Raw genomic sequence first — 20,896 nt, 5'->3', positions numbered from 1 at the left:
CTTGCCTGAGAAGTCCCATGGACAGAGGAGCCTGGCAGGCTACAGTCTACGGGGTTGCAAAGAGTTGAACATGACTGAGCAACTAACACTTTCACTAAAACCTCTTGAAAGTTTAGAAACAGGTTTAAGAATGTACCTTCCTCACAAGAGGCTTTCGATGAGGCTGGGTGTGTGGAATTGAAAGGAATTCACCCACAGGCTCACTGTGGTTCATTTTTGGGCTTGTGTGTGTGTGTGTGTGTGTTGGCCACGCCTTGTGGCTGTGTGGTATCCTAATTACCGGACAAGTGATGGAACCCCAAAGTGAAAGTGTGGAGTCCTCACCACTGGACTGCCAGGGAAGTCCCTCGTCGTGGTTTTAAACTCAGAGCCTGATCTGTACCAGCCAGTGATAGGTCCCGTCATGGCACTTTTTGCATGAAAACCTCTTGCCTGGTATAGGGAGCTGTCATCTTCCCCAGAGGTTCCCTTGTTCTTGAACCTTGTCAGATAGGGTCTTTCTGGGTTTTGTTTTGTTTCAAAAAACAAAAGCAACCATTTTCTTTTTGTTTACCATCTGTCCTTTCAGGAAGGAAGACACCTCATGGTTTTACAATTCATGTATATTTTACATTAGTTTTATCCTTTGATTGTGCCCTAAACTTTATATCTTGAACATGGCATGAATTATCTCTTACTTGAGAACTAAACATAAATTATGTGTATTCTCTATTTGCTCAGATATTCAGAGAAGCAAGGTGGTTGTGTTTTTTATTTTTTAATTGTAATACAGCACAGATGCAAGCAGATGCTCATTAATTCTTGCTCTCTTCAAAGATGGACTTTAAAAAATTTCTCATTTCCTGGTTGCTCTCAAATATCCTTTTTTGCCTCATTAGTAAGCTGACTGGTAACTATTGTGTTTTCTCTCTAGTGGCATGAGAAAGTCCTTTGTTTAGAAAAATGTGCCTTGAATTTCAATACTCTTAAACCACTTTAGATCCTCAGCTTCACACTTCCAGTTGGAGCGTTAGCTCCTGTGTGTGCCAGTCAACAGTTAACAGGCTGCGTGGTGCTGGGAAGGGGGCGCAGGAGCAGGGAGGTGGGAAGGCAGCTCATTTTGCAAAGGAAGGTACGCTTGTCGGAGGTGTTCCTGTTGTCGTTTGGTCTTGGGAAGGAGAGAACCTTTCCTTAAGCTGAATTGTCTGAAACTTAGTAGACACCAGATGGTGAATTTGCATAAATTCAGAATTCAGTTCAGGGATCTTTCACCTGCAGCATGTGGATTCTAAAGGGGTCTATGCATGAGTTTCTGGGGTTATTGAACTTTCTCCCCCACCCCCCTGCAATGGTGTGTCAAAGTGTGGGTCTGTAGACATTTCTTTCTGGGATGTTTTCATCAGAGTTCAAAGATTTCATGATCCAACACAGGTTTAGAAACCTTCCTCTTCGCAGACCTTCCTCCCCTACTCCCCCTCAACTGGTAACCACACCGTGCAGTGTATACGTCAGGTCTACACTGCAGGCCTTCCCACCGTTGAGTCTGACACTGATTAACAAGTGCCATCCCTCCAGCACTAATATCTTAGGAGGTGAGTTACCAGTATTGCTCCCATTTCACAGATGAGAAAACTGAAGAACAAAGAAGCTAAGGGCCTTGGCTGAGGGCAAGTAGTGAATAAATATCAGGAACAAGAAATCTGAAGCTGGAGGAAAAGAGAAACTGTCAGGTTCAGGCGTTGGTACTAGAGTTCTCATGATATGAAGTTTTATGTCTTTACTTCATTGCCATGTGGATAATGCTGGTCTGTGCTGGCGCTCAGATGGCTCAAAAGACTCTCAGTGATGAAAGACAAGCATCAAAAACTAGCGCGAAGCAGCGAGTTCTGCAAACATGGAGCGAGAAGTACCCTGGCAAGTCTTTGCTGTACGTGCTCAGTTTGTGAAGCATGGGCAGTGTGCACTGCATAAGAAGTAGGTGGCTGTGCTGGGGAGATATGTCTTCTTCCAAGAGCTAGAATCGACATGTGATTCTGGTATGCTTTTTTTTTTTTTAGGAATTTTCTATTCATTTGGATGCCCAGTTACCCATGCCAAGTAGTTCTGCTATTTCCGGCTTTTTTTTTTTTTTTAATGAAAACCTTGCCAATTACTTACTCCATTCATTTTCCCAAGAAATAGTCGCCAAGAGCATGCTGATCAGGCAGCATTCGCCTGTGTGGCTGGTGTGGATTTCATCCTGGGGTTGAATTCTTCCCACTGGCATATTGTACTGTGAGAAGGGGGAGTGAGCTTACGCCTGACTCTAAATTTAGCCTTCCCCGCTTTCAGAATGGCACATCTCACACAGAAGCCCAACTATGGGCTGATGTTTCTTCCCCAGCACATTACAAGGTGTGGAGTTGGTGAAGCAGCTGCCACCAGGACTCTTCTGCATTTTTTGCATGACATTTCAAAGATCGCTCTGAAGTGTCCCCAGTTATGGCTGGTTTTCTCTTCAACACTTAAATCAAGCAGTGTCTATTAACCTCAAATAAACAGACCTTGTTAAAAGTTCACAGTGTCATTTTTCTGAGTCCTGCCTTCAGGGAAAAACGTAGTAGGTACATATAGATGTTATTTCATTAAATGAACCACTAATAATAATTCTAATTTCAAATAGCCAAGGGACCAATAATATACACAAAAGAAACAGCTTACATCCTCAGGTGTCTCGACTTAAGGTTATTTAAGCATAATCCATATACTTAGGTATAAACTTTTTATCAAGAACCAAAACCACCTGGTGTAAATAAAAAGTTAGTCAAGGAAATGCTGCCCATGCATCTTTGTAGTAAGAATCAAAGCATTTGAATCCTAAAAATCTGAATATTAGGAAATTTCAAATTTTCTTGTCCCTGGTATTTATTCACTGTTTGCCCTTGGGTCAAGGCCCTTAGCCTCTTTGCTCTTCAGTGTCCTTGTCTGTCTTAGATGAAAAACCCAGGATTCAGATTAAGTGACTTGCAGAGTGTTTACTCAAACCGGGACTGGAAACTAGACCTTTGGATCCTTTGCTGATGAGCTAAGTTGCCTCCAAACATTGGCGTTGATGGGGGCGGTGCAGAGGAGCACGGGAGGTAACCTCATGCTACGGTAAGTGGTGCCCAGCAGATCCGAGGAGAGACCACAAATTACCCCCAGGCAACCTCCCTGCCATGGAAGATGTTTTGTCTCAGTCGCTGCCCAGCCCCACCCAGCTGGGACATGACACCATCTGATAACCGTAGCGATGCAGTCTGTTCCACTTGCGACATAGCAGACATTCTTTGCACACGCCATCCCATTTAACTGGGTTCTCGTGATTACCCTGAGCGAGGGGGCCTTGTCCCTTTTTCACTGACTAGAAAGCAGGTTCTGAGGGTCACAGAGAGGGAGCCCAGGAAAAAGAGAAGGTAAGTAACCAGCAGGATTTGAACACAGCTCTGACCACTTACTTAGCTAAAGGGCTTCTCTTGGGAATTTTCAATGCCTTCTCTCCCTGCAAAAGTTCACAGGCCACAAGGTGGCGGGGGAGGGTGGGCGGGGGCGTGCTCCTCTGTTTACCTAAAAGCCCAGTTGCAAACCATTTGCCCCATTTTGAACACCTGTGCATAGTAACCTGCTGGTTCATTCGGGAGACAGACCGTGAGGTGGTTCTGCAGGACTGTGAAGAAGCGTGGGGTCCATGTCTTAGGTGCATTCCCAGGAGACCAGAATTAGAGTCCTACAGGCCCACAATCAAATGCTGACTTCAGGCACTGCTGTGTGACCTTGGTCAAGCCCCTCCACTCTCTCTCAACTTGTTTCTCTTTCTATCGCTGAGAACATAGTATTTACCTTGTCAGGTTGCTGCTAGGGTGGCACAGAGCCAGCACTCAGTAAAAGGTAGTCTGGTAGTTGCTATTGACTGGGAGTGTGACTGATCACACACACTGCAGCATGGTTACTTGAGCCTTAGAGTATGCATATCACAATGCTTTTCTCAAGTGTTGAGGCAGATACTTACATATTTGTATTACAAAAGTTATGTGTTCTTATTGCATAATATTCAAATGACTATATTAAATACATTCCTCTGTTATTCCATCGCCAGATAAGAGGTTTGGATGTTAAGCTGTTCCAGATATTTTGCCATGCATATATTGAAATTCACACTCAAACTTTTTTGGTGGTTTTTCCTGTAAGACCGCATATCTGTGACTTGGATTGTTTGCTTTTCCCCCATTGAATAAGATGTCACAGTCACTGTTCAGTAGCAAGTGGACAGCCCTGCGTTTCTGCCCAGTGATTGTACTCCGCTGTCTCTCACATTCTGATTGCAGCTCTCATCCCCTCAGGGTCCCGCTGGCCGCTCCATGACCCTGGCCACAGGGCCCCTGCGGAGACAGGTTTCTGGCTTTCCTCCTCTTTATCTGTTATCCAGCCTCTTCAGTTTGGTCAAGTGTGAACCTGCCTGTGACTGACTTGGGGCTCTGCCCTCAGGCCCCTTCAAATTGGCTGTGCCCAAACCAGACAGGTGGTGAGCACTCTGGGTCGGGAGGTTAAGTGGCTTCACTAGGGTCCCCCTGGAAGCTCAGAGCAGCTCCAGGGGTGGAACTCAAAGCATTCAGCCCCAAACCCCAAACTGCTGCCGGCCTCTCTCCACATGCCGTTCCTCTCTTCCCTGGTACAAATCTGTTTTCTCACCCTTGAGCTCATTTCCTAGCCAGGCCTCGGCCCACCTCTGCCCTTGGCCTGCTGCTCGGCCTTCACCTCTCCTGCTTCGTCCCCCTCTCCGGGTGCAGTCCTGGGAGAATCCCTGGATTGTAACACTGTAGCTCTATTAATAAAATGTCGGAAGTGCTAGTAAAGCAGGTAAGGCTGTTGCCATGTCTTTGTTTCCATATGTTTTTTATTGGGAGCAGGTGGAGCTGGAAAACGAAGATAAGTACTCTGCTGCTGTTCTCTGCAAACCGTTTCCCGTATTTCACTGTGATATTTTAGGCTTGATTACCTCCCACGGTGGATACGATCCTCTGTAAACTCAGCTGGCATCTTTTGGCTCCATCGTAAAGTGGCTCAAAATACACGCTTCTGTGTGAGGGAGTTCAGCTAAAATAAGCACCGAAAGGCTATTAATTACAGCCAAGTTGGGAAATAAGATGGGATGTCAGCGCTTAGAGTCGATGTTAATGGGACTGCGGTAAATAGCAGGTACCGTGTGAATGCTAACGTGTTGTTTCTGCTCTGTTCCCTCATGCCTTCCCGGATTCAGAGAGAGGTAACCGGCCGATTTTCTCTTCTCCCCCTCTTTGTGCTGTCTTCAGTGTCTAGCAAAGCTCATTTGCTTTCTTCATGCCCCTGTCACCTTCATCACAGCCATCGCTGTCTTTACAAGGCGGAACTTTGTTTTAACTTTTTCTCATCATCATTGTTACATGTCCTGCATTCAAAACACTGTGGCCGTGCCTCTGGGGCCGTGGTCCTCTGCTGCTTGACCCTGTCTGGGGAAGGTGATGGGCAGAGCCATGACTTGGTCCTTCTCACTGCTGGCTGAGCACAATCTAGTCAGCGTGCTGGGGAGAAGACATGATAGAAATATCAGGTTAGGTACAAGGTTGTGTAAGGAGGCTTTCCGTGCTTTGTGAAGAACTAATTTGGCCACCTCATGCGAAGAGTTGACTCATCGTAAAGACTCTGATGCTGGGAGGGATTGGGGGCAGGAGGAGAAGGGGACGACAGAGGATGAGATGGCTGGATGGCATCACCGACTCGATGGATGTGAGTCTGAGTGAACTCCGGGAGTTGGTGATGGACAGGGAGGCCTGGCGTGCTGCAATTCATGGGGTCGCAAAGAGTCAGACACGACTGAGCGACTGATCTGATCTGATCTGAATACTAGGACTGGCTTGTTAGGACTTCTCCAAAGAGCTTTGTTGGTAAGGTTTGACTCTAGGATGACAGCCAGAGGGACTGACTCAATTTCAGTCTGGATTATTAGCTAAAATATATGGAATTCTTCTCCTCTCCTCACATCTAGAAGAACATACCGATAGAAAGGCTGCACCTCCAAAATGAAAGGTATTTGTACCTCAGACACGTGTATTTTCGGTACTCTGAATGTCAGCCTGACCGTTGGCTGATTGGGGGCTTTTAAGCTCCATGATTCCTCAGCTCTGTCACTTCATAAAAGCTCCATTTTTGATGGAAGGAGAACCTTTGGGAATTTTTCCTGTTGAAAGAATGATGTCAGTACTGCTCGGCAAAGTGAAGAGACACCAGCGCCGGCACCTTTGCTCTTTGTGCTGGAGTCTGACCCAGGTGCTCCCTCAGGGGAAGAGGGGAGGAGGGGCTGAGCTCCAAGGGCCACTTCCTCCTTTAGGATGAGCTGCAGTCATCGCTCAGTGGCCCGAGGGAAGGGAGACTGCACAGGCTGTGTGGTGACACTTCCACGGTCAGTCTCCCAGAGGGCATGCTTAGGAGATTTGGGGAGCTTGATTGACTCTCTCACTCCTTCTGAGGAGGCCCTGGCCCCTGGAGGTGGTGGAAGTTTCTGGAGGATGAGGGCCGTGGGTTTGGACACCAGCTCCCTGGTCTGAAGTCCCCACTAAGTCTTGTGGGAGCCAATGGTGAGAATGTGTTCACATGTTTGGTAGGTCCTGCTGCTGCTAAGTCGCTTCAGTCGTGTCCGACTCTGTGTGACCCCATAGACGGCAGCCCACCAGGCTCCCCCGTCCCTGGGATTCTCAGGCAAGAGCACTGGAGTGGGTTGCCATTTCCTTCTCTAATGCATGAAAGTGAAAACTGAAAGTGAACTCACTCAGTCGTGTCTGACTCTTAGCGACCCCATGGACTGCAGCCTACCAGGCTCCTCCGTCCATGGGATTTTCCAGGCAAGAGTACTGGAGTGGGTGCCATTGCCTTGGTAGGTCCTACCATCCGAGTTCATTCAGTGCTCCTCTCTGGGACCCGTTGCTCTGAATATTAACAGCAAAGGCCGTCTAGAGAGGCTACAAACGCTGGTTTGCCCACTGCACCTGTAGTGTTTATTTGCAGGTAGTCGCTTTTCAGATTTGCTGTGTACGCAGTCTGTCTCGTGAAAGCACCTGGTAAAGAAAGGATTCCCTGTGGAAAAGGTGTGTTTACGCAGGTGATGAGTTGCTAGAATGCCCCTTTCAGAGTTTACAAACTGAGCATCTTCTTAAGTTTGCAAAGAAAGTTGAGTTTACCAAATCGGAGCCTGTGTGTGCCGCTGGGTGAAATAAGAAAAATCAAAGTGGCTCGTACGTGTATGTAGCCAGTATGTATGTGTAACCTTCTGGATTAATTAGCCATTTAGGAGGAAGGCATTTCTCATCCCCTTTCCCTCTCTTCCTTTCCCCAAGCCCCCAAAACAATAGTTTCAAAGTGTAATAAGAAAATAAGAGCCGTTAGGCAAAGAAGAGCAGGCAGCCTTGAAAACAGGACTCCTCCTTTTAGGCCCTTTGCAGGTGAGATGAAAAGAGAAAGCCCCTTATCATAAAGGGCTGGATTTGGAATGTTTGGACCAAATCTCCTTGCTGCTCTTTTCTCCTTGTTTGCAGGTGGGACCTGTCCTCTGCAGTGGTAACAACTCTGTTCGCTTATCACCTCCACAGAAAGATAACCTGGGAGGAAAAGGTCTTGGGAACATTTCAGCAAGTGTTATTATATTCGTACCTCTGCAAAGATTTATTAAAATGTCCTTTGTGGATAAGGAGACAGTAGGAGACAGTATTTCAAAGTGGACCTTATTTTTTCTTTTTACTTCTTTTTCCTCATGTATAATAACAACAAATGTTAATCAGTTTCCTCCATGTGCCAGCGTGTGTCAGACATAATGTGTATTTGACCTGAGCAAACATAAAAGACTTTACTAAAAAGACTTTACATAAAAGACTTTACTAAATTGTGGAGACTTCGTCAGGAGCGCTAACAGAAAAGATTTAGCGAGAGACTGAATGGCAGGGAATCTAACAGAAAAGAAAGGAGCGAGCTACTGCCAGACACATCTGGGCTGTCGTGTGTGGGACCAGGGCAGTTCCAGAAAGCAGAGCCCAGTCCCATAGGCACACGTTGTGGGGAGGCAAGTTTTCATTCATCATTAAGAGAAAATGTGTTGGTTTGTGGGAGTGTCCCAGTAGTGGAGCTCCTCCTGATCTGTTAACTAAGTGAGGTTTTATACCACTGATACCTTCTAAGTACCACCCGTCTGGGTGCTATAGAAGGAGGGAAGAAACGTTAGCCTGGGTAACCACTAAGAGGTCTGTCAGTTCAGTCGCTCAGTCGTGTCCGACTGTTTGCGACCCCATGAATCGCAGCACACCAGGCCTCCCTGTCCATTACCAACTCCCAGAGTTCACTCAGACTCACGTCCATCGAGTCGGTGTTGCCATCCAGCCATCTCATCCTCCGTCGTCCCCTTCTCCTCCTGCCCCCAATCCCTCCCAGCATCAGAGTCTTTTCCAATGAGTCAACTCTTCGCATGAGGTGGCCAAAGTACTGGAGTTTCAGCTTTAGCATCATTCCTTCCAAAGAACACCCAGGACTGATCTCCTTTAGAATGGACTGGTTGGATCTCCTTGCAGTCCAAAATCAGATTGATTATATTCTTTGCAGCCAAAGATGGAGAAGCTCTATACAGTCAGCAAAAACAAGACCGGGAGCTGACTGTGGCTCAGATCATGACTTAAATTCAGACTTAAATTGAAGAAAGTAGGGAAAACCACTAGACCATTCAGGTATGACCTAAATCAAATCTCTTATACAATATCCAATTATACAGTGGAAGTGAGAAATAGATTTAAGGGGCTAGATCTGGTAGATAGAGTGCCTGATGAACTATGGACGGAGGTTTGTGACATTGTACAGGAGACAGAGATCAAGACCATCCCCATGGAAAAGAAATGCAAAAAAAAGCAAAATGGCTGTCTGGGGAGGCCTTACAAATAGCTGTGAAATGAAGAGAAGCGAAAAGCAAAGGAGAAAAGGAAAGATATAAGCATCTGAATGCAGAGTTCCAAAGAATAGCAAGAAAAGATAAGAAAGCCTTCCTCAGCGATCAGTGCAAAGAAATAAAGGAAAACAACAGAATGGGAAAGACTAGAGATCTCTTCAAGAAAATTAGAGATACCAAGGGAACATTTCATGCAAAGATGGGCTCAGTAAAGGACAGAAATGGTATGGACCTAACAGAAGCAGAAGATAGTAAGAAGAGGTGGCAGGAATACACAGAAGAGGTCTGTAGATGCCTCTTAAATTCCTTTTGAAGAGGGATAAGATCACAAGCAAGTTTTCATTTACGGAAGAGTTGCAAGGGGAGGGATTTAGGGAAAGAGTGAGCAGTTCTGTCTTGGCAGCTTTTTAATGGAACCCATTTGAATAAAGAATCATTGATTCATTCATTCTATACAGATGGATTAAGCCCCTGCAGGGCGATTAAAATGCTGTCAGCTGAGAACAATAAAAGCACTCTTTTGTCTTTTCCCTTTGCCATTAAGAAATTTGAGGCTGTTGTGTAAGATGTCTTAGCACTGACATTTTTCCCTGACAGAACTTACCGCTGGTCCGCTGGGGGAGTAATTAATGGGGAGAAGAGCAAAAGAATAGGAACAAAAAGAGCTGGAATCACAAGGGTTTCCAACTAACGGTGAAAGTAGCTGATTCCTGGTACGCCCTTCTGTTACAGTTTAAGGGGGAGACACAGCTGTGAACCTTCCACTTCCTGGTTGATGGAGGAAATGCAGTGATCCCCTGACTGCAGGAAATGGGTGAGGTGAAACTCCAGAGGGGACTAGCTCCTCTCTAGCAGACGTTTCCTCGCTCCAGGAGAAAGCTGCAGCAAAGGACAGAAGTGGTGCTGGCTGCTCAGTGTCACACACAGTGTCTCGGATAGATGGGCATCTTGGAGAATGTGTCAGAAAAGACAGGAGCCTGTTCTGACTGGACCTCGGGGGTCATCTGAGACAGATTTGTGGCTTTATTGGTGACCATGCCAAGGCCCTGGAGGAGGCATGACCCAGGGGTGGGGCAGGGAGCAGAGGGACATAGAAGTCCATCCGAGCCTGTCTCAGCTCTGAGATGCAACACTCTCGGGGCTGTGAACACCAGTGCTGCTGGTGGCTCTGAGACGCAAAGTCGGGGACAGGAGAGACAGTGAAGGCCCGAAGGGGAAGAAGCAGCTCCTGCAGGGTGCTACAGCAGGCTGACCGCACCCTCACAGTGTCACAGCCCCTGCGGGCCCTGTTCAGCTGGGTGACAGCCACCAGCTCCGGGTGCTCTTCCCTCCCCATCCCCATCCGTGGTGCTGGGCTGATTGATAGAAATACTGTAGCCATGGAGGCTGGTAATTAAAGCAATTTCTTGTCCCCTCAGGATACAGGCGGAGAAAGCAATGGCACCCACTCCAGTACTCTTGCCTGGAAAATCCCATGGACGGAGGAGCCTGGTAGGCTGCAGTCCATGGGGTCGCTGAGGGTCAGACACGACTGAGTGACTTCACTTTCACTTTTCACTTTCATGCATTGGAGAAGGAAATGGCAACCCACTCTAGTATTCTTGCCTGGAGAATCCCAGAGACGGGGAGCCTGGTGGGCTGCCGTCTCTGGGGTCGCACAGTCAGACACGACTGAAGCGACTTAGCAGCAGCAGCAGGATACAGGAGAAGCTCTAGAAAATGTTAAGGTGCTGTTACATATGGGCATAAGGACTTTTAGGATCATAGCACTGATCAGAAAAAAAGTCTGAAAGGCTGAGTCAGGCCATGTCTTAGTCAGCGTGAAACTGGGTGTACGTCATTGACTGTCCTCTCTGCTTTAATGTATATTTGAGGAGCCCCAGAGTGAGAAGTTTAAGAAGGGAGAAGGAAAGGCAATGCACTGTGGTCTCTCAACTGCTTCACTCTGAAGCTGGGACCCAGACACCGTTCTCCAGGGGATGGCCCGAGAGGCCGAGGTCACCCCAGACCTCCGTGGCACTGAGACTGAGTGGCCTGTCTCCTGCTGTTCAGCCTCTGTGGTCCTGGGTTCTTCTGAAGCCCCTTCCTTTGTGTCTTTGGAGACAGCCTGTCCTGGGCTTTCCTCCTTCCCAGAAGTCTTTCTTCATCCTTTCATTGGGCCCTTGGCCTCAGATAGGCCTTCAAATGCCTTTCCTCCTGAGATCCAGGCCTTGTTTTGTGTTTTCTCGCTCCCTACCTTTTCATCTGCTTCTCTGTCTTCACTCCGCCCGCACCCCCCACTCCACCTGCCCAGCTCCAGACCTGGCCTCAGCTCAGGGACTGAGTGTCCACCTGATCAGTGGGCCCGCAAACACCTCACACATCTTGTCCAACCTGAAGCTCACCAGCCTCCTTCACCAGATCCTTCCCTCTCCCATCCCCAGTGTGAGGGCGCTTAGTTTTCCCAGCAGGGACTCCAGAGCTATTCCGGATTCTGCCTCTCGTCTCCCACACCCGTGAGTCCTGCAGACATCTGTCTGATACCTCTTACCCATCTGTCTCCTCCACCTTCCCTTGACCCACTTTGTTCTACCAGAAGCAACTTTTTAAAACACATGTCAGAGGGGGTCATGTGTCATATGACAGACTTGATGGCTCAGAGTAAGAGCCAGATTCCTGCCAGGACATGGTGCAACCTCCCTGCAGCCATGGACCCTCACCACAGTGCCAGGGCTCATGCCTAGGACTAGGAGTTCTTCCAAACCCTCTGTGGGCTTGCTTACCTCTGTGCCTTTGCTCAAGCTCCTCTGAGTGTTCCTTGAACCACTGCTGCCCTCTCACCCTGGGGAGTTCCTGGTACTTAGAGATGCAGCTTAGATCTCACTGAGCTTCTCTGTCATTGAACAGCTGGCTGCCTAGGCTGGCACCTTGTCTGTTTGTGTTGGCATCTCTGATGTGTCGTAGTGGCTCAGAAGGTGTTTGTGGAAGTGAATTGAATATTACTTTTAAATGTAAGTTCTTATACCATATCGTAATTTGGTTAGAATGTGAAGCCTACAGGGAAGTGTATTAGTTTTATATTGCTGCTATAATAAATTACCACAAACTTAGTGGCTTAAAGTCACACAGATTTATTCTCTTATATAGTTCTGGAGATCAGAAATCTGGTCTTAGAGGCGAAAAATCATGGTGTCAGCAGGGCAGTGTTCCCACTAGAGAAGCCTTCCCACTTTTCCAGTCTTTAGAGGCTGCCTGCCTGCCTTGGCTTGTAGCCCTTGCGCCTGTTCTTTTATTGATAAGTCCCTTTGTAAGGTGAGTGCTTCCTCTTTCCCCTGTAAGATAATCCAGGGTCACAGCCCCAACTCAGAATCCTTCACTCAGTCCCACCTGCAGAGTCCTCTTTGTAAGGTCACCTATTCACAGACTCTGGGAGTTAGGACAGGAATGTCTTGGGAGGGTCGTTATTTTGTCTATAGCTGCAGCCATTTTCAGAAATCAGGTGCTGAAAAGGCAGGATTTTACAACCACCAGTTAATAGGTATTTGGATTTCATTCTGAATAATGATGAGATTAGCTCAGCCATATATTTCTCTTACAAGAAGGAAGTTGTTCGACTTGTCTGTGCTCCAGGCCTGAAAGTGAATTCTTACAAATCCTCATTCTTGGGTCTTTTTGCTCCTTTAGAGTGATTTGGGATATGTTTCATGGTAATTAAATAGAGACATGCAAATCTCCTGACCCCCCCTCCACAGGGAAGAGACGAGGGAACTTGTTTTCTCTTGGGAGGTTAAATTACCAACAGATTTCTGCCTCCCTGATCTATTAGCCTGGTACCTAGGAGGGAACAGGAAAAAACAAAGCTGTTTTTAAAAAAAAAAAAGAAGTATCAGAATGCCCCAGAGCCTGCGCTGCTAAGCTGCCCGTTTGGGAAAATGTGGATCAGATGGTCGACTTAGACCTTAATCACTTTCTCCTGAGCCAGAAGAAGATGAAGATTAATAATAATAATTTTAAAAAATTACCCCTATGGGGTTGCATCTGAAGCGTGATGGGAGTGATCCATTGCTTATTGATCAGGGCCTGCTTGGCCCTCCCTGATGGTGGCCTTATTACACTTGTAGGCCAGCCAGCAGTCACAGAGAGCAGGATGGATCTTGGATGCTTACATCATAGATTATCAGAGCCGGAAAGGAGTCCTGGAGAATTCCATCTTTTTTTGACCTCATGTCCAAGACTGTATAGCTCGGTGGAATCAGGAATGGGACTAGAAGTTGGGGTGCCTGGGTTCTGACCCGTTGCCCTCTGGCTGTCCCTTCCTCTCTCAGAGGACAGATGCTGGTGAGGTCTCTACTAAAGGTGGGGTACAACGAGCTGTAATCCTTTGTGGTCCAGAACGCAGATCCTTTCAGCATTGAGACACAAGCAAGGTGCTGGGGGCCAGAGGGCCAGAGGGCTTTCGCACTGGGCCACGCGGAGTAGATGGTGTAGTGAGCTGCAGAGTGTGCCGGATGGTCAGCGCACACCTGGCCGGGCAGGGGGAGGTGCTGTGAGTGGACACGGAGACCCAGCTTTCGGGGGCAGAGGGGAGAGCTGCTTAGCTGGACTAAGGATGCTGGGAGAGTTGGTGGGACAAACTTTGGAACTCCAGAAATCCAGACAAAATTTTTTGGACTTTCCATGGGTGACCACAAGAACTTCAAAGACTTAGCATCAGAAAAATGCTGACTGAAAGTGGAACTTTGAAGAAGAAGAGCAGTGTGTGGCGTGACTCTGTGTGTTATCACTTTAGGAACTGTCCAGAAAAGAGAAGTCGCCAGGAGGAGGCAGGCCTGAAATGACTTCCCTCGAGCATGGTCTCCAACAAAAGTGATGCCTTCTCACCGTTTCTCAAGTCATGTGCTGTCCGATGGGGGCTGGGACTCGGGAAGGCCTCGGGAGCACAGTGTGGAGCAAGGCTGGCGGTTCAGTCGCTCAGTCGTGTGCGGCCCCATGGACTGCAGCACGCCAGGCTTCCCTGTCCATCACCAACTCCCAGAGCCTACTCAGACTCGTGTCCATCAGGGTGGTGATGCCATCCAGCCATCTCATCCCCTGTCGTCCCCTTCTCCTCCTGCCTTCAGTCTTTCCCAGCATTAGGATCTTTTCCAGTGAGTCAATTCTTTGTATCAGGAGGCCAAAGTATTGGAGTTTCAGCAAGGCTGTGCTTACCCCCAAAGTCTGGGCCCAGCTTCTCACCCAGACCCACCCTCAGCCCACTATCAGAGCAGCCATTCATACCTCTGACCACAGGCCAACTTTCTCAATGGATAATAGGGTGCATGCTGCTTGCCCTGTGCTTGAGAGAGGGGGGCACTCAGTACCAATTAAAGCCAGGCCCAGAGACTGGGTATTGAGGGTGAATAAGGCACAAAAGGAGAAGGCAATGGCACCCCACTCCAGTACTCTTGCCTGGAAAGTCCCATGGACGGAGGAGCCTGGTGGGCTGCAGTCCATGGGGTCACTAAGAGTCGGACACGACTGAGCGACTTCACTTTCACTTTTTCACTTTCATGCATTGGAAAAGGAAATGGCAACCCACTCCAGTGTTCCTGCCTGGAGAATCCCAGGGATGGGGGAGCCTGGTGGACTGCCGTCTGTGGGCTCACACAGAGTCGGACACGACTGAAGTGACTTAGCAGCAGCAGCAGCAAGGCACAAAATCATCTTCACAGAGCTTCAAAGGAGGTGTGGGGAAGACAGAACTCACAAGCAGACACTCATGGTACTCAGTGGTGGGTGTTGTGTGTGCAAGGAGCATGCCAGCACTGGACAGGGTGCTTACCCAGCTTCAACTGGGTCTTCAGCTGTGGCCAGAGCCTGGAGACAGTGTGAGCAAAGGCAGGGAGGCGAGACCTGCCTAGAAATCCTGAGCGCTGGCAGGGCTGGCAATGAAGGGGTGGATTCAAGACTCTGTCAGGAGGAAAATAGGCTGAATGCAGGGGTTGGGTACGGAGTGCGGGGCTAGGAATGGCGGGGTGGGAGTCAGGACGGGCCCTGGTTGTAGTATGGAGGGCACCAACTGCGATGGAAGGTGAGGACACGGGAAGGTGGAGCAGAGCAGGTCCGTGGGCAGGTGTGCACAGGTGGAGATTCAAGTGCCTGTGGGTGGCCAGGAGCCGCTGCAAGGTGGCCTGGGGCACAGCAAGGTGATGAGACAGGCTTTTCTGGCCAGGCCTTCACAGTGGCCAGTTGCCTTCAGCAGATAGATTCCTGTTCCTTCCCAAAGAAGCCAAATCGTTGTTGGGGAAAATCTGTCCTAGACTACAAGAACATCACCAGCTCTTACACTGAGAAGTGATTAATAAATTAATCTGTGGTTATGCCTACAAACAGGGATCCAAGCTTGGCAGCACCTGCCAGGAAATCATTGTGATCCATTGCCAGATGGGGAAGTATGAGCGTTTATTTTTCATAAACCTCTGATCTTTTTAACTGCTGTCCTCAGTAATAGTGAGAAATGTAGTTGTGTGGCGTGGTTCTTTGAAGCCAGGTCAGGTCACAGGCACTGTCCTTTCCATCAGTAAAGGAGATGCTGAAATCCAGGGCCAGCTGCAGGCTCACCGCGGAGTCTGAGCTGACAGTTTTGGGGTGATGCTGCCGTGGCCGCCCCAAGCCCTGGAGTGAGAGGCGTGATTAGCAGAATCGAGTGCCTCTGACGGGACTTCGGTCTGTGGCGTCCTTCCGTGTCCCCGTGACTGCCTCTCAGCCTGCTCTGCAGCCGTGGGTCGGATCCAGTCTCTGGGCACGTGTTTACACGTCAGAGCCTGTTTTGCTTCTGCTACATCATGGTGTGTGTCACAGTATCGCGCGTACAGATTCATGCTCCTCTCAAGCCTGTGTTCTGTTTTGTGATCATAATATTTATAACCATGACATTTGTTGTTACTAGATAGCAGGTTCCCATAAAGTTCAGTTTTCATTATGTGCTGTTCATTAAGATTCCAGAAGCTCAACAGACAGAGTCTGGGGAACATTGTAGTTATTTTAGTCAGAAATGAATTCCTCACATCCACACAACTGTTCCTCTATTTGAGGTGGCTGTTGACATTTATTTATGTTTTTTAACCACTGCATACTCTGTTTACCTCTGACACGCTGGCTCCTAGCTCAGTTAACATTCATAACTAGAATGTGTGTTGTAAAGGTTCCTTATTCTAATAGACTGATAAACTTTGTTTGCACAGAGATTTTGCTTATGTAGCAAGGGACAAAGATACAAGAATTTTGAAATGTCATGTATTTCGATGTGACACACCAGCAAAAGCCATTGCCACAAGTCTCCACGAAATCTGTTCCAAGGTAAGGTGGGTCAGGGCAGAGGAGTTCAACCCTCTTTTTTTCCCTCACTGCTGAGCAAGGAAAGGGGTGTGGAAGGACAGGAGCTGACACGTTCAGGTCAAGCTCTGGGCGAAGCACGCCGACCGCCAGTCCTACCAGCGTAGTTCATACGCTTTCTGATGTCGGCTGTTGCTCTAAGTGGTGCTTCACCTACAAAGGGAACATGGCCGTGGTCCCTCCCACAGTCCGGTTGGTCTAATAAGTCCAGAAGTGGCCACGTGCCAGCAGCAGGGGGTTACCACTTGCTCTGTGTTCCACTGACAGCTGTGGGCCCGGAGGTCTACAAAAGGCCAGGGTTATTGTGGGTGTTGTTACGTTAGAAATGGAAGAGGCATACATTCTGAACAATCAGGAGAATGTCATTTCCTCTGAGGTACCGTCACTCACTTTTCCCCCCAGAGAAAAGGGCACAGTTCTCAAAGTGTGCAGCTCGGAGATGGGGTTGGGGGTCCGGCAGTAGACTAAAGCCGGTTTAACTTGAAAATGAAGCAGACACTCCACTGCCTGGAACAGCTGAGGACACGGGGTCCCTAACCACGAGCCAAAGCTACGTTTTCTCTTCATCAGATTATGGCCGAACGGAAGAATGCCAAGGCCCTGGCCTGCAGCTCCTTACAGGAAAGGACCCACGGGAACCTCGACGTCCCCCTGCAAGGTACGTCCGCGCCCCACCGCCTTGGTGCTGGCACTCCACGTCTGAGTCACCAAACACAGGGTCTTAGACATGTCGAGTGTCCCTCAGAACCACGCTGGACCCGCCAGACCCAGGCCGAGCCTGCACTCGGGGCCTTGAGTGTGGCTTAGAGCTGACTTTGTGTCAACAGGGTTAGGTACTAAGAACCAGGATGAGTTTTGTTGTTGGAAAAAATTAAAGACAATTACTTTTAGTGGCTTTGTAACTCATGTACAGCCTGGGGTAAGGACCAGCTAGTTTAAAAGTGTGTGGGTTGATATTTTGGGGAGCTCTGTTTAGTCATTTTTCCTGTCTCTGATTGCACCCCTTTGTAATTAAATTTCCTCCAGCATCAACCTCCCCTAATAAACCAAACACCTGAAGCTGCTACTTAGCACACTTCCAAGAGACCGTCACAGCTTAACACATAGATTCCAGCTCCTTCTTTCAAATGCTTGCCTACCTAGAAATGAAAGGTGACTGGGGTTCTTTCAAGCTCTTTACTTTCTATTGTATTTAGCCGATTTTTCTATTGTATTTAGCCGATTGACAGTGTTGTGAACGTTTCCGGTGCACAGCAAAGCGACCCAGCCACACACACACGTGTATCCATGAAAGGTGGAGGGGATTTTGATTGATGGCCCCAGTGTCTGGCAGAAGAAGCGGCTGTTCTTACAGAATGATTGTCACAGTCACCTCTAGAAACGCAGGATGTTATGTGTATGTGGGAACCTTTGAGAAAGATGTGTTGTTTTCTTCCCTGTAGTAGATTTTCCAACACCAAAGACTGAGCTGGTCCAGAAGTTCCACGTGCAGTATTTGGGCATGCTACCAGTGGACAGACCGGTCGGTATGTGAAACCTTCACTGTCTTTCCACCTGGCAAGTGTTTGGTGTTCAGCCTCCCATGAGGGTGGCGTCTGCTGTTTCACTCCTTTGCCTTGTCTTGAACCACACTCTCACACCGTCCCCAGCTAGAGCACACAACAGTCCTGGTCAAAAGAGCAGCACAGGGCTTTCCTGGTGGCTCAGTGGTAAAGAATTCACCTACCAGTGCTGGAGACACAGGTTTGATCCCTGGTCCAGGAAGATCCCACATGCTGCAGAGCAAAATAAAATTATAACAAAAGAACAGGACAGACTAAACTCCTTCGACTCATGGTCCCAGAATATAGGGACTTGAATGAAGAGGACCTGATTTCTCATTCACCCAGCAGTTCAGAGATGCATAAGCCAGGGCTGTGGAAGGGCCCTGTGCTTCTGAATCAGAGCATCTGTCTCAGGCTGGGGCATCTGCTTCAGTCCTTGTCAAGTGCTGGGCAGGGATGGGGGCTGAGGGAGCCCTCATGCTTTCCCATCAAGGTGTGTCCCAGAAGTACACCCAGCATCAGCAGTCAGCTGCATTTCATAGGTGGGATTTAGTTGCTTAGCCATACCAAGCTGGAAGGAATCTGGGAGATGTCACCTTTTTCTGGATAACAAAGGCTATGGAGAAATCAGGACCCTCACGTACTGCTGGGGTGAATGTAGAATGGCGTGGCTGCCCTAGAAATCAGTCTGGCAACTCCTCAGAAGTTAAATGTAGTAGTATCATTTGACCCAGCAGTTTTTACTCCTGGACATATAACCAAGTGAAATGAAAACATCTGTCCACATGAAATGCCTCGTATAGGAGTGTTCACAGCAGCATCATTCATAATAGTCAAAAAGTAGAAACAGCCCAGATGTCCATCAGCTGAAGAATGAATAAAAACCACTTTTATACAGTGGTGATTATTTGGCAATAAAAAGGAATGAAGTATTAGACTTGTTGCAGCGTGGCTGAACCTTGAAGACATCATGCTAAATGAAAGAAGCCAATTATAAAAGACTGTACCCTTTATAATTCCATTTATATGAAATGTGTCCAGAGCAGGCAGATCTCTAAAGATAGGACTGGAAGGCTGGAGGCAATGAAGGGTGACTCCTGAAAGGTGTGGGGTTTCTTTTAGGGAATGATAAAAATGTTCTAAAACTATGGTGATGGTTGCACAATTCTGAATATATTAGACACCACTGAAGTTTGTACTTTACATGAGTAAATGGTATGGTATGTGAATTAGATCGCAATGAAGTTGTTATACCACCCACCAAAAATAGCTGTGGGAACACTCAGCCAGAGGGCCCCATTGAGCAACACATACTCTTCATATCCAGGGGCCATCTGAACTTGGCCTTACTCAAGTAACAAGGCACAATAAAAGATGATCAGGGTAATCTGGCAGAGGCTGGCTTCTGTTGGACCCCCCCACCCCCTCCCGCCTTTTCAAGGTTCCTTACTTAGAAAAAAGGTAGCAGCATTTGAGTAATGTTTCTACACTTGGAGCTGGGAATCTTGGGAGAGACAGTCTGGTTAGACAGGACATCACACACTACATCTCTGGAAGTTCTCATGACCCTTTTTTCTATTGAAAACGCTCGCATTTCTTTTCTTTTGAGCCGTGAAATGCTCAAATGAAACGTCTGGGGCTACAAAAAAAATGTCTGGGCATAGCTGCTACTGGGTGATTTGGATCCATATTTGAGAGTCAGGAATAGCTTTAGGGCCTTTTTCAATTATCCCTTCCATCCACAGGAATGGATACCTTGAACAATGCCATAGAAAGTCTTATGACCTCCTCTAGCAAGGAGGAGTGGCCGTCAGTGAACATGAACGTGGCCGATGCTACTGTGACTGTCATCAGTGAGAAGGTGAGAAGGGTGGCAGATACAGTTGGCCTGTCTGGGATACAGTGCAGTTTCGCATACGATAAGCTTCTGTGAAACTCAGGCACATGCCAAGGCTTGGCCTCTCGGGAGCTGTGCTTGCTTGTGATTAAAATAACTTACATGAAAAAAAAAGAAAACTGCCCTTTGTGTCTGGATCTATGCACACACCTCAGAGGATTCTGTTCTGGTGCTCCTCATTCTTCCTTTGCCCAGGAGATTGGAATCATTTGCTAGAGGTGACTGTATGATGTTAGCAGTAACTCGCTAATGGCGCTTGGTTTTCTGACCACTCTCCAGGCTCCAGTATTGACTGGGCTCTGTTACCTGGGGCTGGGGTGCAGTAGGTGCGTCTGCTGTAGAAAGGTCCTGTGGTAGCAGGGGTCACTGGTCATCTGGAGAGAGGCCAGCATTAACCTCAGACACAAATTATCTCAACTTTGTGGTTGAGAAAACTGAGGCACAGAGAGGTTAAGCAACTACCACCAGGCACACAGCTATGTTGGGGTCCTTTAATGGACCGGGACCTGGTGCTCCGGAGGTGACGATAAGAAAGTGAGAGAGAGAAAGAGGCGGATATTCCCTGGTTTACGCAGAGAACCAATAAAGTCCTTGACACAGGACTTGCGTCTCTCACGGAGGCACAGGGCACCTTCTCGAGAGAGTCTTAGAAGCCCAGGCAGGAGAGTGAGCAAGATGGGTCTCTGTGCTCCAGAGAATCAGCTGAGGATGGATAGAGAGAAAGAAAGACACGGGCACCCAAGCTCTGATGGAGCAAAGGTGCTTTAAGGATTTCTCTGTGAGTATATAAAGGCTGTGGTACAAGAAGTTTCTTTCGCCAATGATAAAGATCAGAAAACCAAATGTACAGCAGCTGTTACCAAGGGAACAAGGGATTAATGGTCACAAGGTCAGGAGACAATCCATATCTCAAGAAAGGGGATCAAGACTAAGCAGTTTTGGCGTAAAGAGAATGTTTACTAAAGGAGACTCAAGCCTGTCTCACACAATGACCTCAGTTCCTGGGAGCAGCGTGCTGTTCTGCTTAAAAAGAAACAAAGGACTTGTGAGAAACAGCACGTAGGAGTCCTCCTGTTAAACATTCCCTGACACAGCTAGAAGCAGCAGGGTCAGTTTTCCATTCTGCCTCTGTGAGGCACCTGTCATGGA

At 48.0% G+C, this 20,896-nt stretch overlaps 1 protein-coding gene across 23 annotated transcripts in view; it reads left to right on the top strand.

The window, feature by feature from the left end:
- Nucleotides 1-20,896, top strand: part of APBB2 (amyloid beta precursor protein binding family B member 2) — a 384,146-nt gene that overhangs the window by 353,720 nt on the left and 9,530 nt on the right. For 16 of the 23 annotated variants that reach the window (XM_027544336.1, XM_027544347.1, XM_027544335.1 and 13 more), the window contains 4 exons: nt 16,156-16,270; nt 16,877-16,964; nt 17,749-17,832; nt 19,596-19,711. In XM_027544336.1, the coding sequence (XP_027400137.1) occupies nt 16,156-16,270; nt 16,877-16,964; nt 17,749-17,832; nt 19,596-19,711 (403 nt within the window). Of the gene's footprint in view, nt 1-3,314; nt 3,414-3,636; nt 5,261-16,155; nt 16,271-16,876; nt 16,965-17,748; nt 17,833-19,595; nt 19,712-20,896 lie in introns of those variants that run through there. The other 7 variants (XM_027544349.1, XM_027544344.1, XM_027544339.1 and 4 more) reach the window with 5 other exon arrangements.

The sequence above is a fragment of the Bos indicus x Bos taurus genome, chromosome 6 (genome assembly GCF_003369695.1).
Source record: "Bos indicus x Bos taurus breed Angus x Brahman F1 hybrid chromosome 6, Bos_hybrid_MaternalHap_v2.0, whole genome shotgun sequence".
Lineage (NCBI taxonomy): Eukaryota > Metazoa > Chordata > Mammalia > Artiodactyla > Bovidae > Bos > Bos indicus x Bos taurus.
The sequence above is the reverse complement of the archived record's forward strand: the minus strand, read 5'-3'. Positions and strand labels throughout refer to the sequence as shown.